We start from the raw sequence: 20221 nt of genomic DNA, 5'->3' as shown, positions 1-20221 counted from the left end.
AAATAATGTGCAACCACGGTTCAAAAGAATGCAACTAGTTTCAGTTCCATTTTTATTCAAAACTGTAGTTGTATTTTTTTTTCTCAGACGACCCGATACTTGAGAAAATCTCTAAATAAACCCTTTATAAAAGGGGGAGTTAAACTACCCCCGGGCCGGCCCTAACCCTTGGCAGGCTTGGGCGGTCGCCAGGGGCCCAGGCCTGGGGGGCCCCAAGATGGAGGCTTTATTTCTATACTATATGGGCTGGAAAAAAAAATTGGTCAGCAGGCCCAACTCTAGTAACGAAATACGTAGAAGTTACTGCTTCGGCTCCCCAGCAGCGAATCCAGCGATCAGCGCGTGCGGCGTGCGTATCGGTATCACGCGAATCGCGATCAGCGCCTCCCCAGACGAAGAGTCGCGCGGTGCGTATCGGTATCGCCTCGCGCGAGTCGTGCCCTCGCCTCGCCAGTCGCCTCGCCGGCCGATCCAGGGGCTGCGCCGGCCGATCTCTCCCGGTCTTCCCTGCGCGGAGAAGCTTTTTGGAGAAGCATTGAAGCATAATTGTCGAAGTACTCATGGTAATTTGGTCTTTATTTGAGGTAATGAAACTAGTGCAAAATACATTTTATATTTTGCTACCATTTTATAATTATTTTTACTGTAATATGCGAACAAACTGAGAGTTTATATATATCTAGGTATACTACATCTTGGTGTTCCGGACTTCACAGCAACGGTATGAAAGTGGGGGCGACAACACAGGTGAAATTCAGAGTCCTACTTCTCAGGATGAAAACCCAAGGTCTGGCCTTAACTGGTTGTGTTTGGCAATGACCTTATTGGAGGCATTGTTTTGAGAGCGGGGACTATCTTCAGGGTGAAAACCAAAGATCGTTGATCGGGCGACGACGGTGTTAGAGCACTGTTCCCTTCTTATAGGCATCGTTTTTGGAGAGTCTATATTTCAGGTGTTGTTCTGGTGGTGGATGTATTGCTGTTGTTAGGCCCGAGATACTGTAGCAGGACTTTTGTTTGTTAGTTTTCTTTTCCTTTTTTTGGTTGTGTGCATCCGTAGTGCCATTAGGGTACAAGGCTGCACAGAGGCCACAGAATTTTATCTTTTTGATATTAATATATTCCCTTTATCGAAAAATCTAGTTATACTACATATCGTTTTGAAAGGGTCCTTTGTTTTACGTCGCCCAAGGCACCAAAATACATAGGGCCGGGGCTGACTACCCCTATCGAAGGAAGCTTCTAAAGGGTCACGGGGATCACGTTTATTTTCGGCAGCGAAGCGGTAGAGTGGCGTCGAGTTTAGGTAGGTCGTGCGCGAGTGCGGCCAGCGATGGTGCCAGCCTACCAACCTCGAGCTACCGCCATCCGATTCATTCCGTCCCGTCCATATTCCGTCCAATTCGAAATCATGGATTTATTGTTGTCAACCAACCTAAGGATGAATGATGCTATATATGTCGTGTGTGTTTTGCTGAGATGACATGGAATGGAATGAAACGCGCTAGCTGTCTGGCTAGTGGATACAGGTTAGGACACCTACATACTACTGAAATTATTAGTTTGCTGGAATGGTTAAATCTAGTGGTTGGAATTGTAGAGTGTAGAGTGGCCTAAGTTGCAAACATGTCGCCTGGGGAGTTTCCTTCATACCGTTCATTCAAAATTTATTAATTTTTGCTAAGCTACATACTTTCGATTGTGGTTATGAAAAATATACATACGTGCATCCTCTATGTTAAAAAAAAATTGTTTGAATTGTTTGAAATTTTGGAGTTCTGTTGATACGAATTTTGGAGCCGGCAAGTTATAGGGTTCATGTGTATGTTCTACTAAGTATTTCCGCTGGTCTGAGACTGTCGAATCACAGTTGTGCTAAATCTAGTGGTTTGGACAATTCACATATTGTTGTTGCAATAAAAAATATGTAAATTAAATGTTAGATATAGTTATATAAATTAAATCATTTTTTTAGAAAATCATATTTCAAATATTTTTTATATAACTTTGTGTGGTACGGTGTGAAATAAAAAAAAACATGTCCAATAAATACAATGACATGTATGAAACTATGAACCACTCAATTTGAAGTTGTGAATGCCATTGATTGGCAAGGAACAAAATGGATAACCATATGGTATGAGTTAATTGGCAACCAGTAATTGTCGGACCCCGTCTTTGTCGGCACCATGAATGTGCGGCATGGGAGAACACGGCAATTTGGCGGTGAATTGGCAGCAGGGGCAACCGATCAAGGTTTTGGTGTTCCGACCAAAATTCCTGAATTTCAGCGAATCAGGTTACTTCAGCAGGGTCCAAATAAATCATCTTTGGATTTAACAACTTTTCAATATCTTTTTACGAGCTAGGATAGAACTCAAAACCTACGATATGCTAGCAAGGAGGACATACCACTACAACTACACTACAAATGAGGTATAGTTTAAATAACAACTTAAGTAAATCAGAAATTCATATCTATAAAACTCTCGATTTGGGATTCGGTCCGAGAGTGAAACTAGAGAAACTTTGGTATACATGGTGTAGGACGTGTTTGTGGCCACCGAAGTAGTGGAACCCAACAAAAGGGCAATTGACAACAAGGTAGAGGAGCAAGAAGAGGGAGACACACAAAGGTATTTCGTAAAAGAACAAGGATTTTCATTTTCATTGAGATCGGCCCACCCGATTGTAACTCGATACTAAAATTAAGCCCCGACATTGACTCCTCCGCGTGCTCCTATCATCACTCGTTGAATGGCACACCATTTTGGAACATGGAGAATTAAACTTTACGTGATAGGTCTCTGTTTTTAATAGGGTTGCAAGCGGCACCCCGCTCGCAGAAGCATTATCTAATTCAAACCTGATTGATTTTGTCTATGAAGCTAGAGGGGCAGATCGCGAAAGCATTATCTCTGATTGATTTTGCACCCTAGTTTTCAGGATGAACACGAACTTCAGAGTTCTCGTTGAAATTCCGTGCACCTGCATATATATATATATATGTGAGTACGCGACCATACTTGATCTAGTGATCTTTCCACAACCACATCATGTCATCGTGTGGTTGGGGGCATGCATGAACTTGGTAACGAGCGGGAAACCGTCAGACGTACCAAACCGATGTAGGGGACGATCGCTTGGTGAGATCCATTGAATCGAACGCATGCTTGTGCCTCTTGTGAATGGTCGCCCATATCTTCGTGCGCGGGACAGGTCTTTTACAGGACCGGCCGATTCCATAGGATGACTGGGAATGGGTTTCGTTGTTGGATAGCAACATTGTAAATTCTCCACCCCTATTCTGACTCAACTAGAGTTGACTCTACATATTCAGGACGTGGATGTCGTCGGTCAAAACCAGTGTGGTTTATGTGAGCGTCCAAGCGGCTACTCTGCCATGGCCGGCTCTGCTCCTGTTGTAAAGACCGGCGTCAGATGTTTGAGTTGTGGAGTCCACCTTCTATCAGTGGACTCGGCCAGAAGTCAATGAGATGGACCCGCGGGCACGATTGGTCTGCAACAATGCTACTACAACTTATGGGCTGGTTTTTACGGGATCTTACTTACGGGCAACCATGTAGGATCGTGGGGTGATTTCAGTCGCCCAAATCACGGGAGGGAATTGTTTTTCTCCAACAGAATGACTCCACGGTATCCCGTAAAACTTTTCTGTAAGAAAATTTCCGTAAGTCTAGCATTTTTACTGGTATGTGTATACAAGCTTGTCGGGGCCAAGGTGAATTTTAATTGGATGTAAAATTGCATGATGATTTAGACTACGGTTTCCACTCCCCCTAATGAAAGCCCGATGTTCCTGGCCCTCCTCTGTGGATCCATTGATTCATTTTTTTCAGCCAATCGTTGTTCAGCAAAAAAATGCATGCACATATCAGTTCACATGGGGAGAGATCGATGCGAAGACCCCGCGCACAAACGATAAAAAACTGATCGGGCCTAGCACATTAAATTGTGTAAGAAGCGAGAGAAACTACTTGGTACTGTCACCGGAAATTCAATTCGCCTCCCGGGTGCGTATGCTCCCTCTACCAAAAAAATCGTATTTTGAAATGTCAAAAAATTTGAACAAAAAATTGTACATGTACATCTTCATAATATGCACGTGTTCGTCAAGTTTCACGAAAGACTAATATTTTGTGTGGTCTATATAAAAAAAGAGAAAGTTTATCTTGTGAAAAGCATTATTTTTAGCACTGAATTTTATCTTTTTTACACATGTCACGTGATAAGTCGATTTTTTTATGAAACGACTTTGTGAGCACGTAGCACGAAGATATACGTGCGAACTTTTAGTTTCAATTTTTTTTAAAATTTTAAAATGTATGTAAGATGCATTTCGAAATATAGGGAGCGTATGCACCCATGTTCCAAAACACCGCTCCCGTACTGTCACCTATTATAAACACGGTTTTACGATCATGAAAAAAATGGTTTTGGCCTCCGGCCCTACAATTCCATACTAGAGAGTGAGTAGAAGAGAAGATCACCCAATAATTAATTTGAAAGAGTACCTTTCCTTAATAACAAGACATTAATGAGTAATTTATTAGGCGTTGTTCAATATCGCCTAATAACTCCATCAATAATATCACCATCAACATTAATTAGCTGTGTAATAAAAAAGATATTGATGATGATGTTATTAGGCCTTTCACAATGGGACCACTCTAACACGCTATCATAGGCAGTAGTTTTTCTTAAGATACAAATACTGCAACACATTGTTTCTTAGTGTTGTATATAACGGATTTGCAATATCTAATAGATACAACACTAAAAAATTATCTTGGATATCGCGCTAAAAACTCCTATTGTGAAAGGCCTTATGTTATACTACCTCCATCCCATAGCTTAAGGCTTATATTATTTTTAGAAAGTCAAATTATGTCAAGTTTGACTAAATTTTTACCAAAAATTATTAACATGCAAAATATGAAATCAATATCATTACATAGATAATGAAATATATTTTCGTGTGGTATCTAAAAAATATTATATTTGTTGATATATTCTTCTAAATGTTTGGTCAAACTTAATATATTTTCGTGTGGTATCTAAAAAATATTATATTTGTTGATATATTCTTCTAAATGTTTGGTCAAACTTACTTGGTTTGACTTTTCAAAAAAAAAACCTTAAGCTTTGGGATAGATTGACTTGTCACCTATAGCCAATCGTATAGTCAATATGTACAACAGTGAGCTAAAAACCATACTTTCTAGTGGTACATGGCCCTTCATTCACTCTCATAATATGTCCAGGAGCATGTGCTAGAGTTGGCTTTTGCATAAAAGTCCATTTACATTCTCTCTTTTCTTTTTTCTCCTCTAACTCAGCTAAAATATAATATTTAATCTCTTAAAGTCACCTGACTAGGCTCTATTGAACATGCTCTAATACTAACTGGCGATATTGGACTGCCGATTAATGTTGATGGAGATATTGTTGGTGAAGTAATTTGGGGATATTTAACAACGCCTATTAAATCTCTTATTAATGTCCGATTATTACAAAATGTTATAAATCATTCAAATTAATTGTTGTCTGATATGCTCTACTCAACGGCTTATACATGCATATTTTCTTCCTTCTCCTACAAACTTGCATTAGTGATAGGGAGTGGGGTCAATTATAGCAGCGGGATAATTGGCGATATCTAATTAATTATTGCAGCATAGGGGAGCGGGGCTAGTTATAGCTTGGGATCTCCCCCTCTCAATATCTCTATATATAGGATTCTTTGTTTGGTACTGTCACCGATTATCTCATCAACAAACATCAAGTAAGGGCCTATTGGTGTATTAGAGGATGCACAAGTGTACAATTTGCTTCTTTTGGCTAGCCTTACTATGTGTGCATCTTGTATGCTATGCTACCGTAGTGCAATGTAAGTAGTCCATGTGAACTAGAGTTATTGTCTTGCTGATTTATGACTACAACAATAATACTTGCCCTTCAACATCAAAGTTATAGTCCACAACTTATTTACGCAAATCCTCTATAGTTCTCCTGAAAACTTGCATTCCTAGTGATTTATTCTTTTGTGTCTTGTCTCATTTGTTGCTTGTTTGTTTATAAATCTGTATTAATTGCATTGAAATGGATTGATTATTAATTCATAGGCCAACTAAGCGTCGATGACATGGATAACGAGAAGATCAATCTACCAGGAGGGTTGTGCGTCCATCGTCATGAAGGTTGCGGCGGATTTTGCTATTGTTGTCTGACAAATGGTCTTTGCTACACTTCCATATACGATTGCAAGATAGAATGTGTCTCTACTTCAGACATAGTGGTGACCACGATCCCTCCTTCTTTTGTTGCTCCTTTCCCTGCCTAGTCAACTTGACATAATGTGTGATGCGTGTAATATAGTAATAAGTTTGCAGCAAGAATAATACTACTCTAGTTGTCGCGGTTTAATTTTTCATGTCGCATTTAAGTTTCTATCTCTAAGTACTACTCCAACCTCTGGTCGGGATTGTTATTTCGGAGGACAAGTTTTGTCAGGACCAAGGTGAACTTTAATTGGATGTAAACTTGCACGATGATTTGGACTACCATTTCCACTCCCCGTAATGAAAGCCCGGTGTTCCCGGCCCTCCTTCGTGGATCCGTGGGTTCCTTTTCTTAGCCAATCGTTGCGCAGCAAAAAAAAAAGTGCATGCACAAGTAAGTTCATCCGAGATGAGATCGATGTGAAGACCGCATGCACAAGAGAGAGAAAATTGACCGGCCCTAGCGCATTCGAGCCTAATAGTTACCTATGGTCTTGCAATCCTCAAAAATCTGGTTGTGGTCTCCGGCCCTATAAACCGGTACAGATGGAGTACTCGGTGTGGTCGGCCTATAGCATGGAAAGAACTGGTTCTTTCTTTGCCAAATGATGTGTCAAGGCACGAGGGGACTCCTCCGACTTTGCTTCCTAGGACAAGTGCTGGAAGGCGATCTGGGCCATGAACTGCCCGAAGAAGATGAAGTTTGTCATCTGGAGAATGGATCACGACTGTCTTCCAACCGGGGTATAGCTGCGGAAATGCAGTATATCGACTGAGGATAGTTGTGTCTTCTGTAGTGTTCGGAGGGGGTAGAACACATCTTCATGTTCTGTCCCTTTGCAAGATCAATCTGGGATGCAGCGAAGGCCAAGGTGCAACTCAAACTTTTCCTCAAATCCTTCTCCAATATGAAGTTGTGGGTGTTTGCTTTTCTCGAAAAGATTTGGCTATTCAAGCTACTTCCTTTGATTTCACATGTTGGCAGATCCTGGAGGCCAGGAATGATGCCAGGAATGGCCGTGATTGTCTCCAGCCGGCTTGCCTGGCCTGCAACATTATGGTTTATGTTTACAACATCGTCAAGTTCCGCTACAAGTCGTCGCTGACTAAAAGGTGTGTTTCTCATTCCAAACCTACCTGGAATCCACCACCGGTCGGCACTGTTTGTGTGAAGGTCGATGTTGCTGTTTTTAAGGTGGAGAACCTGGATGGCTGGGGTGCCGTGATCCGTGATCATCATGGCGCCGTCAGGCTTGCCAGCCATGGATCCATGCAGGGCGGTGCGAGCCTTGAGGCCGCTGAAGCTTTCGCGGTGCATCAGGCGCTCGAGATCGCTCGGGAGGGAGGTTTCCAGAAGAGATCATCCTGGCGTCGGATTGGCAATCCCTTATTCTGAAGATTCAGGCTACGGCGCTGGATCGTTTGATGGTTGGCACAATGGTTGGCGATATCAAGAGGCTAACATCGGGCTTTCTCTCATGTTCTTTTATGTATGTTAGTCGTTTGTGTAATGTTACGGCTGGTAAACTTGCTCGCTCTAAGGAGCCCTCTGTCTGTAAGTTGTACCTTGATGAGATCCCGGACTTTTGTTAGGGATGAACTAGCCTTTGATGTTCTGTAATCAATAAAGAGCCATGATTCTCAAAAAAAAAACAGCATGCATGTACGCCTAGACTTCGTCTCTTCGTTTAACCTGAGCTCTTGGTGGTTCGGATTGCTGTTCCTATTCAGCTATGATGATGATGTTGAAGCACACTGTATACTTGATTATTCTTTTTTATTTTCACGAATGACTTGATTATTCTGATGGTAAGTCCGGGACTTGATAACCCCACTAGCATATTTGGCAAGTGAGAAATGAAAATGTAAGTGGCTACCTGATACTCCTCACAGTCAAAAAATAAAACAGAATAAATGTGCGACTTGTCAACTCTGAATGTACAAAACTAAATGTGCCACTTTGGAGAATTGGAGTAGCAAGCAACGCAGGAATCCTGAAACAAAAGGACGAGCCGCAACAGATCCACCAACTACTACACTACGAGTTCAGAATTCATGCTTTATACTGGAAGTATCAACACAGGACAGTCTTCTCCTTTCCCTCTTTCTTGGCTGTAAAGCCCTTTTCCTCAGTACTAGCCACGTAAGATTCGGCTACCTACCAAAAGCAAAACACAAATGCTTAGAGCATGTCTAACAGATTTCCTAAAAGGCACAACCCCGTAAAATAATTGCCGATATACGGGTAGGGCTCTACCGGCCGTCTAGCAGACCCCGTAAAACAGGCCCCCACGTCAATTTTTTTTACAGTTTTGGCTACGGGGCGGCTCTTCGCCCCTTACTTGTTCGGAGCGGGAGGCTGAATACAGGGCCAACCCCTCATCCCATTTTAGCTAGGGCGCGCGGATACTTCAGAATTCCCAACCGTTTCCCCCGCGCCGCCGCCATAGCCACCCACGCGCCGCTGAAAACAGAATATTCCGTAGGATTCTATTTTACGGGGTGGGGATACGGGGTCTGCTAGCTCGGACGAGTTTCGGCCGGTGCAAAGTGAATACAGGGCCCTTTACTCGGGGCAAAAAAAATAAGGGGCCTGTTAGACATGCTCTTACGCGATGTCTTTTTTAGGGGAAGAGCTCATATATTAATCATGTACAATGTTTACAGCATCACACTTGGCGAGTTCAGCCAGAATACAGGCGGAAAGTCTGCCAACCAAAACTTACAAACCCCAGAAACCGTAGCAGCTTTTGCAAGCTCATGGGCAACCATATTAAGCTCTCTCCTAGTGTGACAAACTAAACATCCAGACATCATCGATCTAGCAGAGCCTATATCTTTGTAGGTGCTCCAAATAATAGTTCTATTGGAAAAAGGATCGTTGACTGCAGAAACTACAACTAAACAGTAAGACTCCAGGATAGACACATTCAGGTTAAGGTCTATACCCATCTGGAGACCAGCAATCAACGCCTTAGCTTCAGCTTCTTCCACCGATTGACAGCGGCTCGTAGTTTGGCTCAGCGCAGCGACTAGAGCCCCACTATGATCCCGGGCAGCTACCCCAATGGCTGCTTCCCCGTCTCTTTATTGAACGCAGCATCAACGCTGATCTTTATAGAATTTTCAGTTGGAGGGATCCAGGACTTCATGCTTCTATCTTCTCTTTCGCTGGGAACAGTAGAGTAAATCTGGTTAGTCAACACAAAAGGACTACTGATTGCTTTACCTTTGTTATTTGTTGATATCCCACTTGGGTCTGACATAAGATGATCATAGTTCAGGAGAAAGGAGGCAGACCCTATAATACTTTCATTTCCTTCCCTATGAACAATATCACAACTGAGGTGCCAGGCACGCCACAACAATAACAGAACTTGAGTTCTTTGGTTTATGTTGCAGTTATCCAACAAAACTAGCAGCCAATCTTTATCAGTAGGTCTGAATAAGTATTTCTTTGGCAAATCCCAATGCTCTCTCATCTTATCTCTCAAAGCTCTAGCCTTCCTACAGGCTTACCCGATGTCTCACTCAGTGCCATCTGCAGATTCTGACCAGACAGGTTGTTTTCAAGACAAGTCTCGGCTCATTGTCCCAAATGGCCCTAAAGAAAAAATTTAACCACTGCGGTCTTCTGAAAAACATTCAACCATTTATGGCTCTTTTAGTTGTGCCATTTGAATTGGCTATATTTCGTTATTGACTCAGATGACTTAACTGGCCTAGAAACAGCTAAGTCACGCCCTTTAAGATTGCTGGATTCCAATAATCATAGATCATCTGAAAATGCTCTTGGACCCTCTAGGTCAAAAACAGCTGAGACGCATCATTTAAGGTGGCTGGACTCGAATAGTCTTGACCCCTCTGATAATTATACCAAACAGCCAAGACACTTTTTTTCAAGCGATCCAACGAAGGGATCGAATTTCATTATCATCAGATAACAAATACAGAACAGTAGTTCAGGCACGGCTAAAAACACGACAAAGAAAGAGCGAAGGAAGAGCGCCGCCTAATGCTAACGTTTTTAGAGGTATCAAAGCCCAACAGAAAGGTCGGTGCACTGAGCACACCCCTGGTGGTGAGCACGTCCGCTCACCCACCCAATTGCTGCCGCTGGGAACAGATAATATATTTCCTTGTCACACTAAATTTCCGTGCCAAGTTTCATAATAATCATGTTTGGAGTTTTTTTAAGTGTGTTGTTTGAAGTTTGAATTGGGAACTGAACGCTTTGATCGCCACTCGTGGCAACGCTTTAAGTGTGTTGTTTGAAGTTTGCCCCTAACTACAAGTCGCTTACTTATCTAGGAGGGATGGAGACGGCACATTCTCTATGTTGCCAACCCTAAAGAAAACGGAATCCCATAGCTAGTATAGTTTGGGCACATGAGTGATCGATCTCTACTGCCCAACTCCATGCAATTTTTTGTTCTCGAAGCGTTCGTGGAGTGCAAAATAGACTAGCTAGTACCTATACCTACAACAAAAAAACGCATGGCTTCTGCTTTCACGAATTTCTCAGCCCTGTCTTCCGAACGATCGAACCGCGTGATACCATCTGCATCTGGTACCATTCCGTGACAGAGCACAATCCGTATATGCATAATACAAACTAGTTGGCCCTTGGCCCGGCATAATAATGTTCTAACAAATCATCCCTTGAATCTTGCCACACTTGATATTCTTGGCGGCTACCTAATTGCTCCTCGAAGAATAATACAGTACAGCTTCCTTAGGCTGGTGCCAACACGGGCGGCAGCGCGGGCGGTACCGCCCGCCTGGAGGCGATAGCGGGGCGAGAGCAAGGCGAGACGGCAGCGCGGGGCGGTGGATCCACCGCCCGGCGGTAGCGCCCGGCTGCCGCCCGCGCTGGCGCCGAGAGGGGGGCGAGAGCGGGGGCGATGTGTTGGCGAGTCGGGGCAAGAGCGGGGGCGAGAGCGAGGGGGTAACGGCTAGCTGAGGTAGCGCGATCTGATTCGTCCACGTCAGCTAGCCGTTGGGGTAGCCGTTGCTGGCTAAAAAAAATCGAAAAAAAAGCCAAAAATCCCAAAATTTCATCCCCACCCCCTATAAATACCCCCCATATGGTTTCACTCATTCCACCCCTCACTTCATCTCCTCCACTCTCCATTTCCACTCCTCTCAACGCCATGTCTTCGTCTAGCATCAGTTCGAGCGACGGAATGGAGGGTGATATGATCGGTGCATTCCAGGCGGAGTATGAGGAGGCGATGCTCAACCTCGAGGCGGAGCCAAGACGGCCGCGACGCCATCGAGAGTTCATCAGGCGTGATCGTCTGGGTGCCCACAATCGGCTCTACGATGACTACTTCGCCGACAACTGTGCTTATCCTCCGAGCTTCTTTCGGCGAAGGTATCGGATGAGGCGATCCCTTTTTCTACGCATTGTGGATAGATTGGGTGAATACTCTACGCATTGTGCTGGTTTTTCTCCCCTACAAAAGTGTACTGCGGCTTTGCGTTTATTAGCTTATGGAGCCGCTGCAGATACGATAGATGAGTGGCTTAAGTTAGCTAGACAAACTTCATCAGATTGTCTAGATAGATTCTGTGAAGGCATCATTCACTATTACGGGGAAGAGTTTTGCCGTCGACCAAATGTCGCGGATACTCAGCGTCTGTTAGCGAAAGCCGAGGAGCGTGGCTTTCCGGGCATGTTAGGGAGCATCGATTGCATGCATTGGCAGTGGAGAAACTGCCCAGTGACGCATGCCGGTCAATTCACAAGGGGAGACATCAAACACCCTACCATAATCTTACAAGCCGTTGCGTCGTATGATTGTTGGATCTGGCATGCCTTTTTTGGAGTGGCCGGGTCCAACAACGACCTCAATGTACTCAATCAGTCGCCGTTGTTCACTGATGTGCTTAGGGGAGAAGCACACATAGTGAACTTCACGGTGAATGGACACGAGTACAACTGGGGTTACTACCTTGCCGATGACATCTACCCCTCCTGGCCGGTGTTCATGAAAGGTGTTACTCTTCCACAAAGTGAAAAGCATCGACTGTTCACTGCTGCTCAATCAGCTTGGCGCAAAGATGTCGAGTGTGCCTTTGGAGTGCTGAAGGCTAGGTTCAACATTCTAGCAGTTCCGGGACGCTCCTACTCGAGGCATACTCTTGGGTTGATCATGCGTGCATGTGTCATTCTGCACAACATGATCATCGACGATGAGCGTGATATAAATTTGGAGGACATCTATGAGACAGTTGATTCCAATGTCGGTCCTGCGATACATAACAATGCACCACCAAGCCTAGCAGCCAGGATTCAGATGGACAACGAAATGAGGGACTCACCGATGTATACACAGCTCCAGCATGATTTGATTGAGCATGTGTGGGCTAATGCCTAGATTATGTAATTTTTTTATAATGTAATCGGTAACAATTTTAGTTGAATAAAATAATTTTCTTGCATTATTTTGAATGCTAATGTCAAGGAGAGAGAAAAGCTGATGTGGAGGAGAGAGAAGTGAGAGCTGGCACTATAGCCCGTGCACTGGCACCGTGGGGTGAGAGTGGGGTGAGAGTGAGGGTAAAAGCTGACGTGGCGAGGCTATAGCCTGTGATGCATTGGCACCAGCTTTTTTTTTTTTTTTTTGCGAATGGCACCAGCCTTATTTATGTTGTTACTTTGGCAGGATCGGTTCATGCCAGCTCCGCACGCAAGGTGGATAAGGAAAGAGTCAGATATATCTCCGCAGGTTCGGTTGGCTCCGACCTAGCTTGCACGGTACCAATTGCGAGGACATCTCTACCAGAATTCTGCTGCTCGCCGCGCTATTCTAGCTTGGAATTAGATAATCTCTGCGTCTTCTCGGAGAGTAGCCTGAGAGAGGTACGTAGCGCAGGCTGTATGGACTATGGAGTGGTGCTGGTGCTGGCCAGGGCAAATGCAGAGGTTGGTGAGATATAGCCTTTTGGGATTTCTATTTTCGTGCCCTCGGGTCGTTAGTTGTACTCAGTTTTCCCCGGCCCCTTAGTTTTTCCTCAGTTTTCCCCAAGCCTATGTTTGAAACCCGCAGAACGAGCTCAGACGGAAGGAATCCGTTTATTTGGACGTTCTGTGCTGACGTGTTGCGCCGCGTCGTCTGTGGGGTCGCGTCGTGTGGGGCCGCGTCGTGTGGGGCCGCGTCGCGTGGGGCTGGTAGAAAGGGACCGCGTGGGACAGGACGAGAAGCGTTTGGTTGCACGTGAGCAGGAGCTGGGTTTTGTCTCTCTCGGCCCAAATTGGCATTTTTAAGAGCACCGTTTCCCCTCTTTCTCTCTATGTCTTTTTCACCAAATTAGTATCAAATCTAGAGAAGCTTCTATTTCTGTCTTTCTTCAATATGGCAGCAAATCTAGTAGCAAATCTCTGGGGTTATTTATGCCTTTTGGCCCTCGTTTTTTGCCCAATATGGCAGCAAATCTAGAAGCTAGTATATGATAAATTCTCAACAGCATAATCAAAAAACTAAGTATAATACATAAACTGCATACAACAGCCAAAAGCAGCCAATAACGTCGTTAATGTTCACGACAAACTAAGCTGAAAAATATACAAGACGCACACAATGTATGGACAACAAGAAGATTAGGATACACCAGGATGAATAAATTTGTTCTTCATTCCTCCTCATATATTTCTTCTTCCCCCCATCCGTGCATTACCCCAAGGAAATATGTATTGAACTCCTTCCGTCTGCGGTGTGAGGCCAATACATCCTCCAAACGGTATGGCCTGTGTTCATTTCTCATACCGTAGAGTCCTATTCTATCCACACGTAGTGGCCACTCATCCCAGGCCTTTGTATCATGAGAGTACTCTCTGATATAACCCAAATCCGTGTAGTAGATGCTGCCAGGTCGAAGTGTCGGGTACACTCTGGTGTCGACGGAGATACACCGGATATAATTCACGAAGAAGGCATTACTGCCAATGTTACTGACCGGATGGAGAGAGCGGCTCTGAGTGTCCACACGGTACACCAATGGTTTGCCCGCCAAAGCCTCGCTGACCAACAACACAAGCAGCAGATCACCATCCGACTTCACAAGGTAGAACTTCTGACGTCCAAGTTCTGGAAATGAAATTAGTGTCTCCATCTTGACAGTGCTCGCGCGCTGCTGCAACTGTACATTGGTGCACACTATTCTTCCGATCTCAAAATTGTCCGCAGCTACTGCATACAGTTCACCATTGAACGGGGTAATGCAACGCAGACAATGGTTCTTGATCGAAAATCTTCCTACTCCCCAATCTTCATTTATATCCTTAGTTGGAGTGCTCTCATCGACCCAACCAATTCCGGCGGGTAATGTGTGGCAACGAAGACCATAGTCGGGGATTTGATAACAATGATCGATTTCGTAAAAACAGATGGCATCTGCGCCTCAAACATAGTGTTCGATTTCTTTGTGAGTGGGTTCAGAAGCCGTATCTTGTGCGGCGGGTTCTTCTGGGCAAGCACGATGACGCCACGGCAAAAGCCGACGAAGTAGTATCTAAAATATATTGATGAAGATAACATTCAGCACTAAGATGTTTAAGATTGAAAATAAAAAGGTAGATATGGAGGAATTTGAACCTTGTATGAACTTCCGATAGATCTATGGTGACGTAGCGTGATGTGCCGAGTTGGAGGAAGGTGAACTCAGCGACGCGTGGAAGGGCGTGGTGTAGCATGATCCATTCGTCTGTGTGCACGTCGGGCCTGTGCAAACCTTAGCGCCAATTTCTACAGACTTGCCTCATAGCAGAGTAGGTGTCGGCGTACTCCTCGTTCGCCAGTAAGCATTCGCCGATCTTGTGAAGTGGTCCATCAGCCGAGAGAGAGGCCCAGTTCACGGAGGCGCCGCCCTCGGAGGCGACGTGCTCGGCGGCGACGGGCTCGGCGGTGATGGGCTCGGAGGCGACGGGCTCGGCGGCGACGGGCTCGGAGGCGACGGCCGCCGGCGCATTCTTCTTCTCCATCGCCGGCAGGGTAGCGTGCGTACGGCGGTTGGGGTTTTTTCGATTTGGAGAAGTTGATGGGACGTGAGAGGGGTGGTTTCGTGCGTGAGGGAGAATGAGACGACTGTGTGCAGAGGGAGGGAGGGAGGGGCTTACGCGTCCTAAATGCGACCCGCGTCCTACGCGTCCACTATTTGCACGTCTGCACCGCGACACGCGTCAACAATGGCACGTCTTCCACTTCTGCACCGCAACACGTGTCCTCGGGTCTAACCCTAGAAATTTAGATATACTCAGGTATACCCTCGAGTCATATACTAGCATTTTTTGTGTGCTCAGTTTTCGCCTTGAGTGCTAATACTGGCTAGTGCAATATACTCAGTTTTACCCTCAAGTGGCTGGTCAACAGAGAGTCAACAAATGGGATTAACTAGTTAAATGAGTTATTTAATGTGCAAAAAATTTCGAAAAAGAGTGGCACTTACTCATTGAGTCTTTACCACAAATTGCCACTTCTCAAATCATAGATAAATCATAGATAAATCAAGTTTCACCACAAATTGTCACTTCTCAAATCATCTAGTAGCTATGAAGGTGCATGGTTTTCCATAATAAGCCCTACCCAAAACAGCTTTCCCCAAAACATACTTTGTCTGAATGAGGCCATAATTTTTTACACTCATGTAGATTTGTATTGCAAATAGTTTGAGGTAGACCAAGATGGGTTTCATTGTACAAAACACGTATTTTCCATTTTTTAAATCTCATATTTGAATCCCTTAGTCTGTTTACTACTCACTTGCCCTTGGTTTCTTGATACTACTCAGTTTTGCCCTCTCCCTTCACAAACTCTCACAGACGCCCAACATTGCCCTGATTGGTCTAGCCCATGTCACGCGGATCGTGCCCGCCGACCGTTGATCGTATGATCTAACGGGCAGGATAACCCCTATCTCTCTCTCTGGTCGGGGCCACCACCCTCTCTCTCTGTCGTCGGTTAGCTTCACGCAAAGTTTGGTTTTCTGCATTATTTTTCACGAGCTAAATTATAAACTCTTTTTAGGCATTACTTTTCACGCAAAAAATGATAAACCATCACCGATTTTGTTGTAGTCATTACTTTTCACGCAAAAAAATGATAAACCATCACCATTTTGTTGTAGCCATTACTTTTCACGCAAAAAAATGATACACCATCACCCATTTCTTGTACCCATTACTTTTCACGCAAAAAACGATAAATCATCACCGATTTTGTTGTAGCCATTACTTTTGACGCAAAAAATGATACACCATCACCCATTTCTTGTAGCCATTACTTTTCACGCAAAAAACGATAAACCATCACCGATTTTGTTGTAGCCATTACTTTTCACGCAAAAAATGATACACCATCACCCATTTCTTGTAGCCATTACTTTTCACGCAAAAAACGATAAATCATCACCGATTTTGTTGTAGCCATTACTTTTGACGCAAAAAATGATACACCATCACCCATTTCTTGTAGCCATTACTTTTCACGCAAAAAATGATAAACCATCAACGATTTGTTGTAGCCATTACGGTAAATGATAAACTATCACGAATTACCATTTCTTTTAGGCATTACTTTTCACGGTAAAATGATAAACTATATCACGAAGTTCCATTTCCGTCAAGATAGTCCGCATTACTTTTTTGTTGAGATATATACCCCCACAACGGTCGTCTCCTCCTTAATTTATTGTGTAAACCCCCACAACGGTCATCTCCTCCTTAATTTATTGTTTAAACCCCCACCAACGTTCACCTCCTTCTTATTTTATTGTGTAAACCCCTACAACGGTCATCTCTCCCTTATAAACACCCACACGGCCATCCCTTGTGTCAATAGGTTCTGCCTCTCTCTTCTTTGTTCACATACACTTGATCCATTGCCATGGCTTCCACGTCTCGGACGCGGACCGGAAGGGGAAGGGGAAGGGGAAGGGAAAGTGGATCATCATCATTGCCACCACCACCGTCGACACTGCCATTGATCATAGAGGAGTTCTTCATCGTCGTCTATGAAGACTCTTTGGTCAAGAAGGTACGTACGCGTTCCCACATATATGATGCATGTGATTAATTATGGGCATGTTCTAAAAAACCTTTAATTTCAAACGATCGGCGCTCGATCTCTTTGCAGGAACTCCCAAAAAAATTTGCGGACTATCTTGACGGCCAGGAGCCAGCTAAGGTGTATTCTGCGAGCAATGATCGGTCCTCGTCTGGACCGTGGAGGTCCTATTTGACGGACAAGGCCAGATGTACCTCGACAAGGGCTGGGAGAAATTCGCCATCGCGCACGGTGTGGATTTCGGCTGCTACGTACACTTCAAATATGAAGGCGATGATGTGCTCACAGTGAAGGTGTTCGACGGAACAATGTGCAGGAGGTACTACTACTCAGACGACGAAGATACTGACGATGAAAGCGACGACGACGTGAAGCCATGCATCCATCCCCTTTAGATAAGGGGATTATGACCAAGAATATATATGTAGCTTCATATGCATCGATTTAGAGATCTAGCTATTTTCTATATATTATGCATGTAAAAAATAATATCGCATTTCCACTATTATTCGAGCACCACATCCTCCAAACGATGCCGATGCCGATATCGGCATGGTCAGAACGGCTATGCTCGCCGCCACTGCTAGGTCAACGTCGGGATGCACAATGTTTAGCATAAGAGTCACTTTAGATTAAGCTGCGAAAATAGTCACCTGCCACAGCAGTCATTGGTCATGAGGCCCCACAGAGCGGCAATATATAATTTTCTATAAATAAATAGACGACCCACTGGTCATTGGCTGCGGCAGCCCCATAGAGCGGCCCCATTTGTCATTGGCAGCACCGCATATACAATAAGGAAATAAAACGGCCCACGCGTCAGCGGTAGATGGATGGCTACCCGTCAGCACGAGACGGTCAGAGAGGAACTGACCTGACGGTAACGGTAAGGCCTCTGACCTGACGGCAACCCGCATCTTCGAGGGGTTTCAAACTAGAGGGAGGGGAATGCTGAGGAAAAACTAACGAGCTTGGGAAAACTGAGTACAACTAACGAAGCAGGGGCACGAAAATAGAAATCCCTAGCCTTTTAGCTGTGGGATATATCCAAAATGGACCAATGCAATTATTCTATTTTTAGAAAACCAGTTTTGGTGAAGCACTCACTCATTCCATCACTGTTGCACCCAACTCACTTTTTTTTTCTTAACAATGCAAGAAATCGGAAGGAGAATCCTTCTAGATTCCTTTTCGCTGTGGGCTCTGACATCCGGATGACTGACAAGATGGATACACTGAGATCCAACTAAATGGAGATGCCTAAGGGCATGCCCAATGCACTTCCCTAGAGGTATTACCTCACACCTTTAGCTAGGTTCGGGTGGTCCAAAATAGGTTCGGATGAGGAGGCAGCCTCCTCTTCAAGAAGTGGGATCTTAAACCTTAAAAGTATGGTTTTTGGAGAGAGAAAAAGATATATAGTGTTATATTTGTGGGGTCCATTCTCTCTTTTTTCTGATTAAAGTTGTAGCTTCCATTGAAGAGATAAATTTCATCATGTTGCTTCTGATAACTTTTTTACATGGAGCAGCTAGTTGTGTATGCCACCATTGCTCATGCCCTAATAGGGAGTTGCCTAACCAGCTTTTCCGATCGATGGATGCGCGTTTGTGTGACCTTGATCAGATGCTATAGGTACACGAGCTCAACGTCCAGGACATGGTATTATTATCCATCCAAAAGAAAGTGAGAGCCGCCTAACGTAACTGAATTTCTCGTCAGCGCTTCGTTGCTCCGCTAGGTTGACGAATGATCGCCTCATAGCCATGCTTTCATGTAAAATAGGAGTTGAAATATAGCGTCCGTTTATAATTTTAAAAAGAAGTTAAACTATTCACGTCTAAAGAAGCTTCTTTTTTTAAAATAAAGAAGCTTCTAAATTAAAAGGGGCACGAGAACCACGTTCAATATCGGCAGCAAAGCGGCAGACTGCCGTCGAGTTTAGCCTACCAACCTCTCTAGCTACCGCCATCCGATTCATGGCGTCCCGTCCAGGTTACTTCCACTTGGAAATCATGGAGTCATCGTTCTCAACCAACATAAGGATGCATGATGCGTAAGTGGTCGATGTTGTATCTGTCTTAATTTGTTTGTATGAGATGACATGAAATGGAACGGAACGGAATGAAATCGCACTATCTGTCTGGCCGGCCAGCCAGTGGATGCTGGTTAGGAACCCTACATACCGCAATTATTAGTTTGTTGGAATGGTTGAACCTGCTAGTGGTTTAGACTGTTGAGTGTAGAGTGAGTGGTGCTGGTCTCGAACTTGGCAAATCCTCCGTGTGCATGGGAGGTACCGCGCATGATTGACCATTAGGATTTACCTAAATTTGTGTTTTGGGATTCGTGCTGTAAGATTTCATTCAGTTTCATCGTGTTTCAGAAATATCAACCGTCTCTTGGCATGCAACGAAACAAAGTGATTCCGTTTGTAAATGAACAAAGGTTATGTAAATTGAATGTCAAACAAAGATTTTTTTATAAATGAAAGCAATTCTCTTTAAAAAATATATCCCAAGTAACATTGGATATAATTTTGTGCTGTAGAGGAGTGATATCTTCGTAAGCATAAAAAAACATGTGCAGAAAATACAGTGACATGTATGAACCACACAGTTTTAGATTGTGAATGCCATTGATTAGTGAGGAACAAAATGGATAAGCAACTAGCCCGAGTTGACATGCCTTGGTGTTGGTGATAGCCGACTCCGTCTTCGTCGGCACCATGAATGGGCATGATGTGACCTATTGTGGCGGCTATAAATTTGGATCAAGGATTTTTTTTAATGCCAATGGCATGGGAGAACATGGAAATTTGGCGGTGAGCAGGGCGGAGGGGTAAATTGATCA

General features: G+C 44.2%; 1 protein-coding gene and 1 long non-coding RNA gene across 2 annotated transcripts; both read left to right on the top strand.

Moving 5' to 3' along the window:
- Positions 1-5799: 5799 nt before the first annotated feature.
- LOC127324073 (uncharacterized) lies at positions 5800-7955 on the top strand. The gene is made up of 3 exons (XR_011750832.1): positions 5800-5911; positions 6147-7174; positions 7288-7955. It is a non-coding gene; the product is annotated as an uncharacterized lncRNA (long non-coding RNA).
- A 3533-nt stretch (positions 7956-11488) lies between these two features.
- On the top strand, positions 11489-12685 carry LOC127337149 (uncharacterized). The gene is made up of 2 exons (XM_051364037.1): positions 11489-11679; positions 12199-12685. Exons 1-2 carry the CDS (start codon positions 11489-11491, stop codon positions 12683-12685), a joined length of 678 nt encoding a protein of 225 aa, XP_051219997.1.
- Positions 12686-20221: the final 7536 nt, after the last annotated feature.

This window comes from Lolium perenne, chromosome 1 (genome assembly GCF_019359855.2).
Source record: "Lolium perenne isolate Kyuss_39 chromosome 1, Kyuss_2.0, whole genome shotgun sequence".
NCBI lineage: Eukaryota > Viridiplantae > Streptophyta > Magnoliopsida > Poales > Poaceae > Lolium > Lolium perenne.
Note: the sequence above shows the minus strand (reverse complement) of the source record. Positions and strands in the feature narration are given on the sequence as shown.

Coding starts and splice junctions, on each gene's coding strand:
- LOC127337149 (XM_051364037.1), top strand. CDS start 11,489: ATGGAGGGTGATATGATCGGTGCATTCCAGGCGGAGTATGAGGAGGCG. Junction 11,680..12,198: donor CCGAGCTTCTTTCGGCGAAG/GTATCGGATGAG, acceptor TGATGTGCTTAG/GGGAGAAGCACACATAGTGA.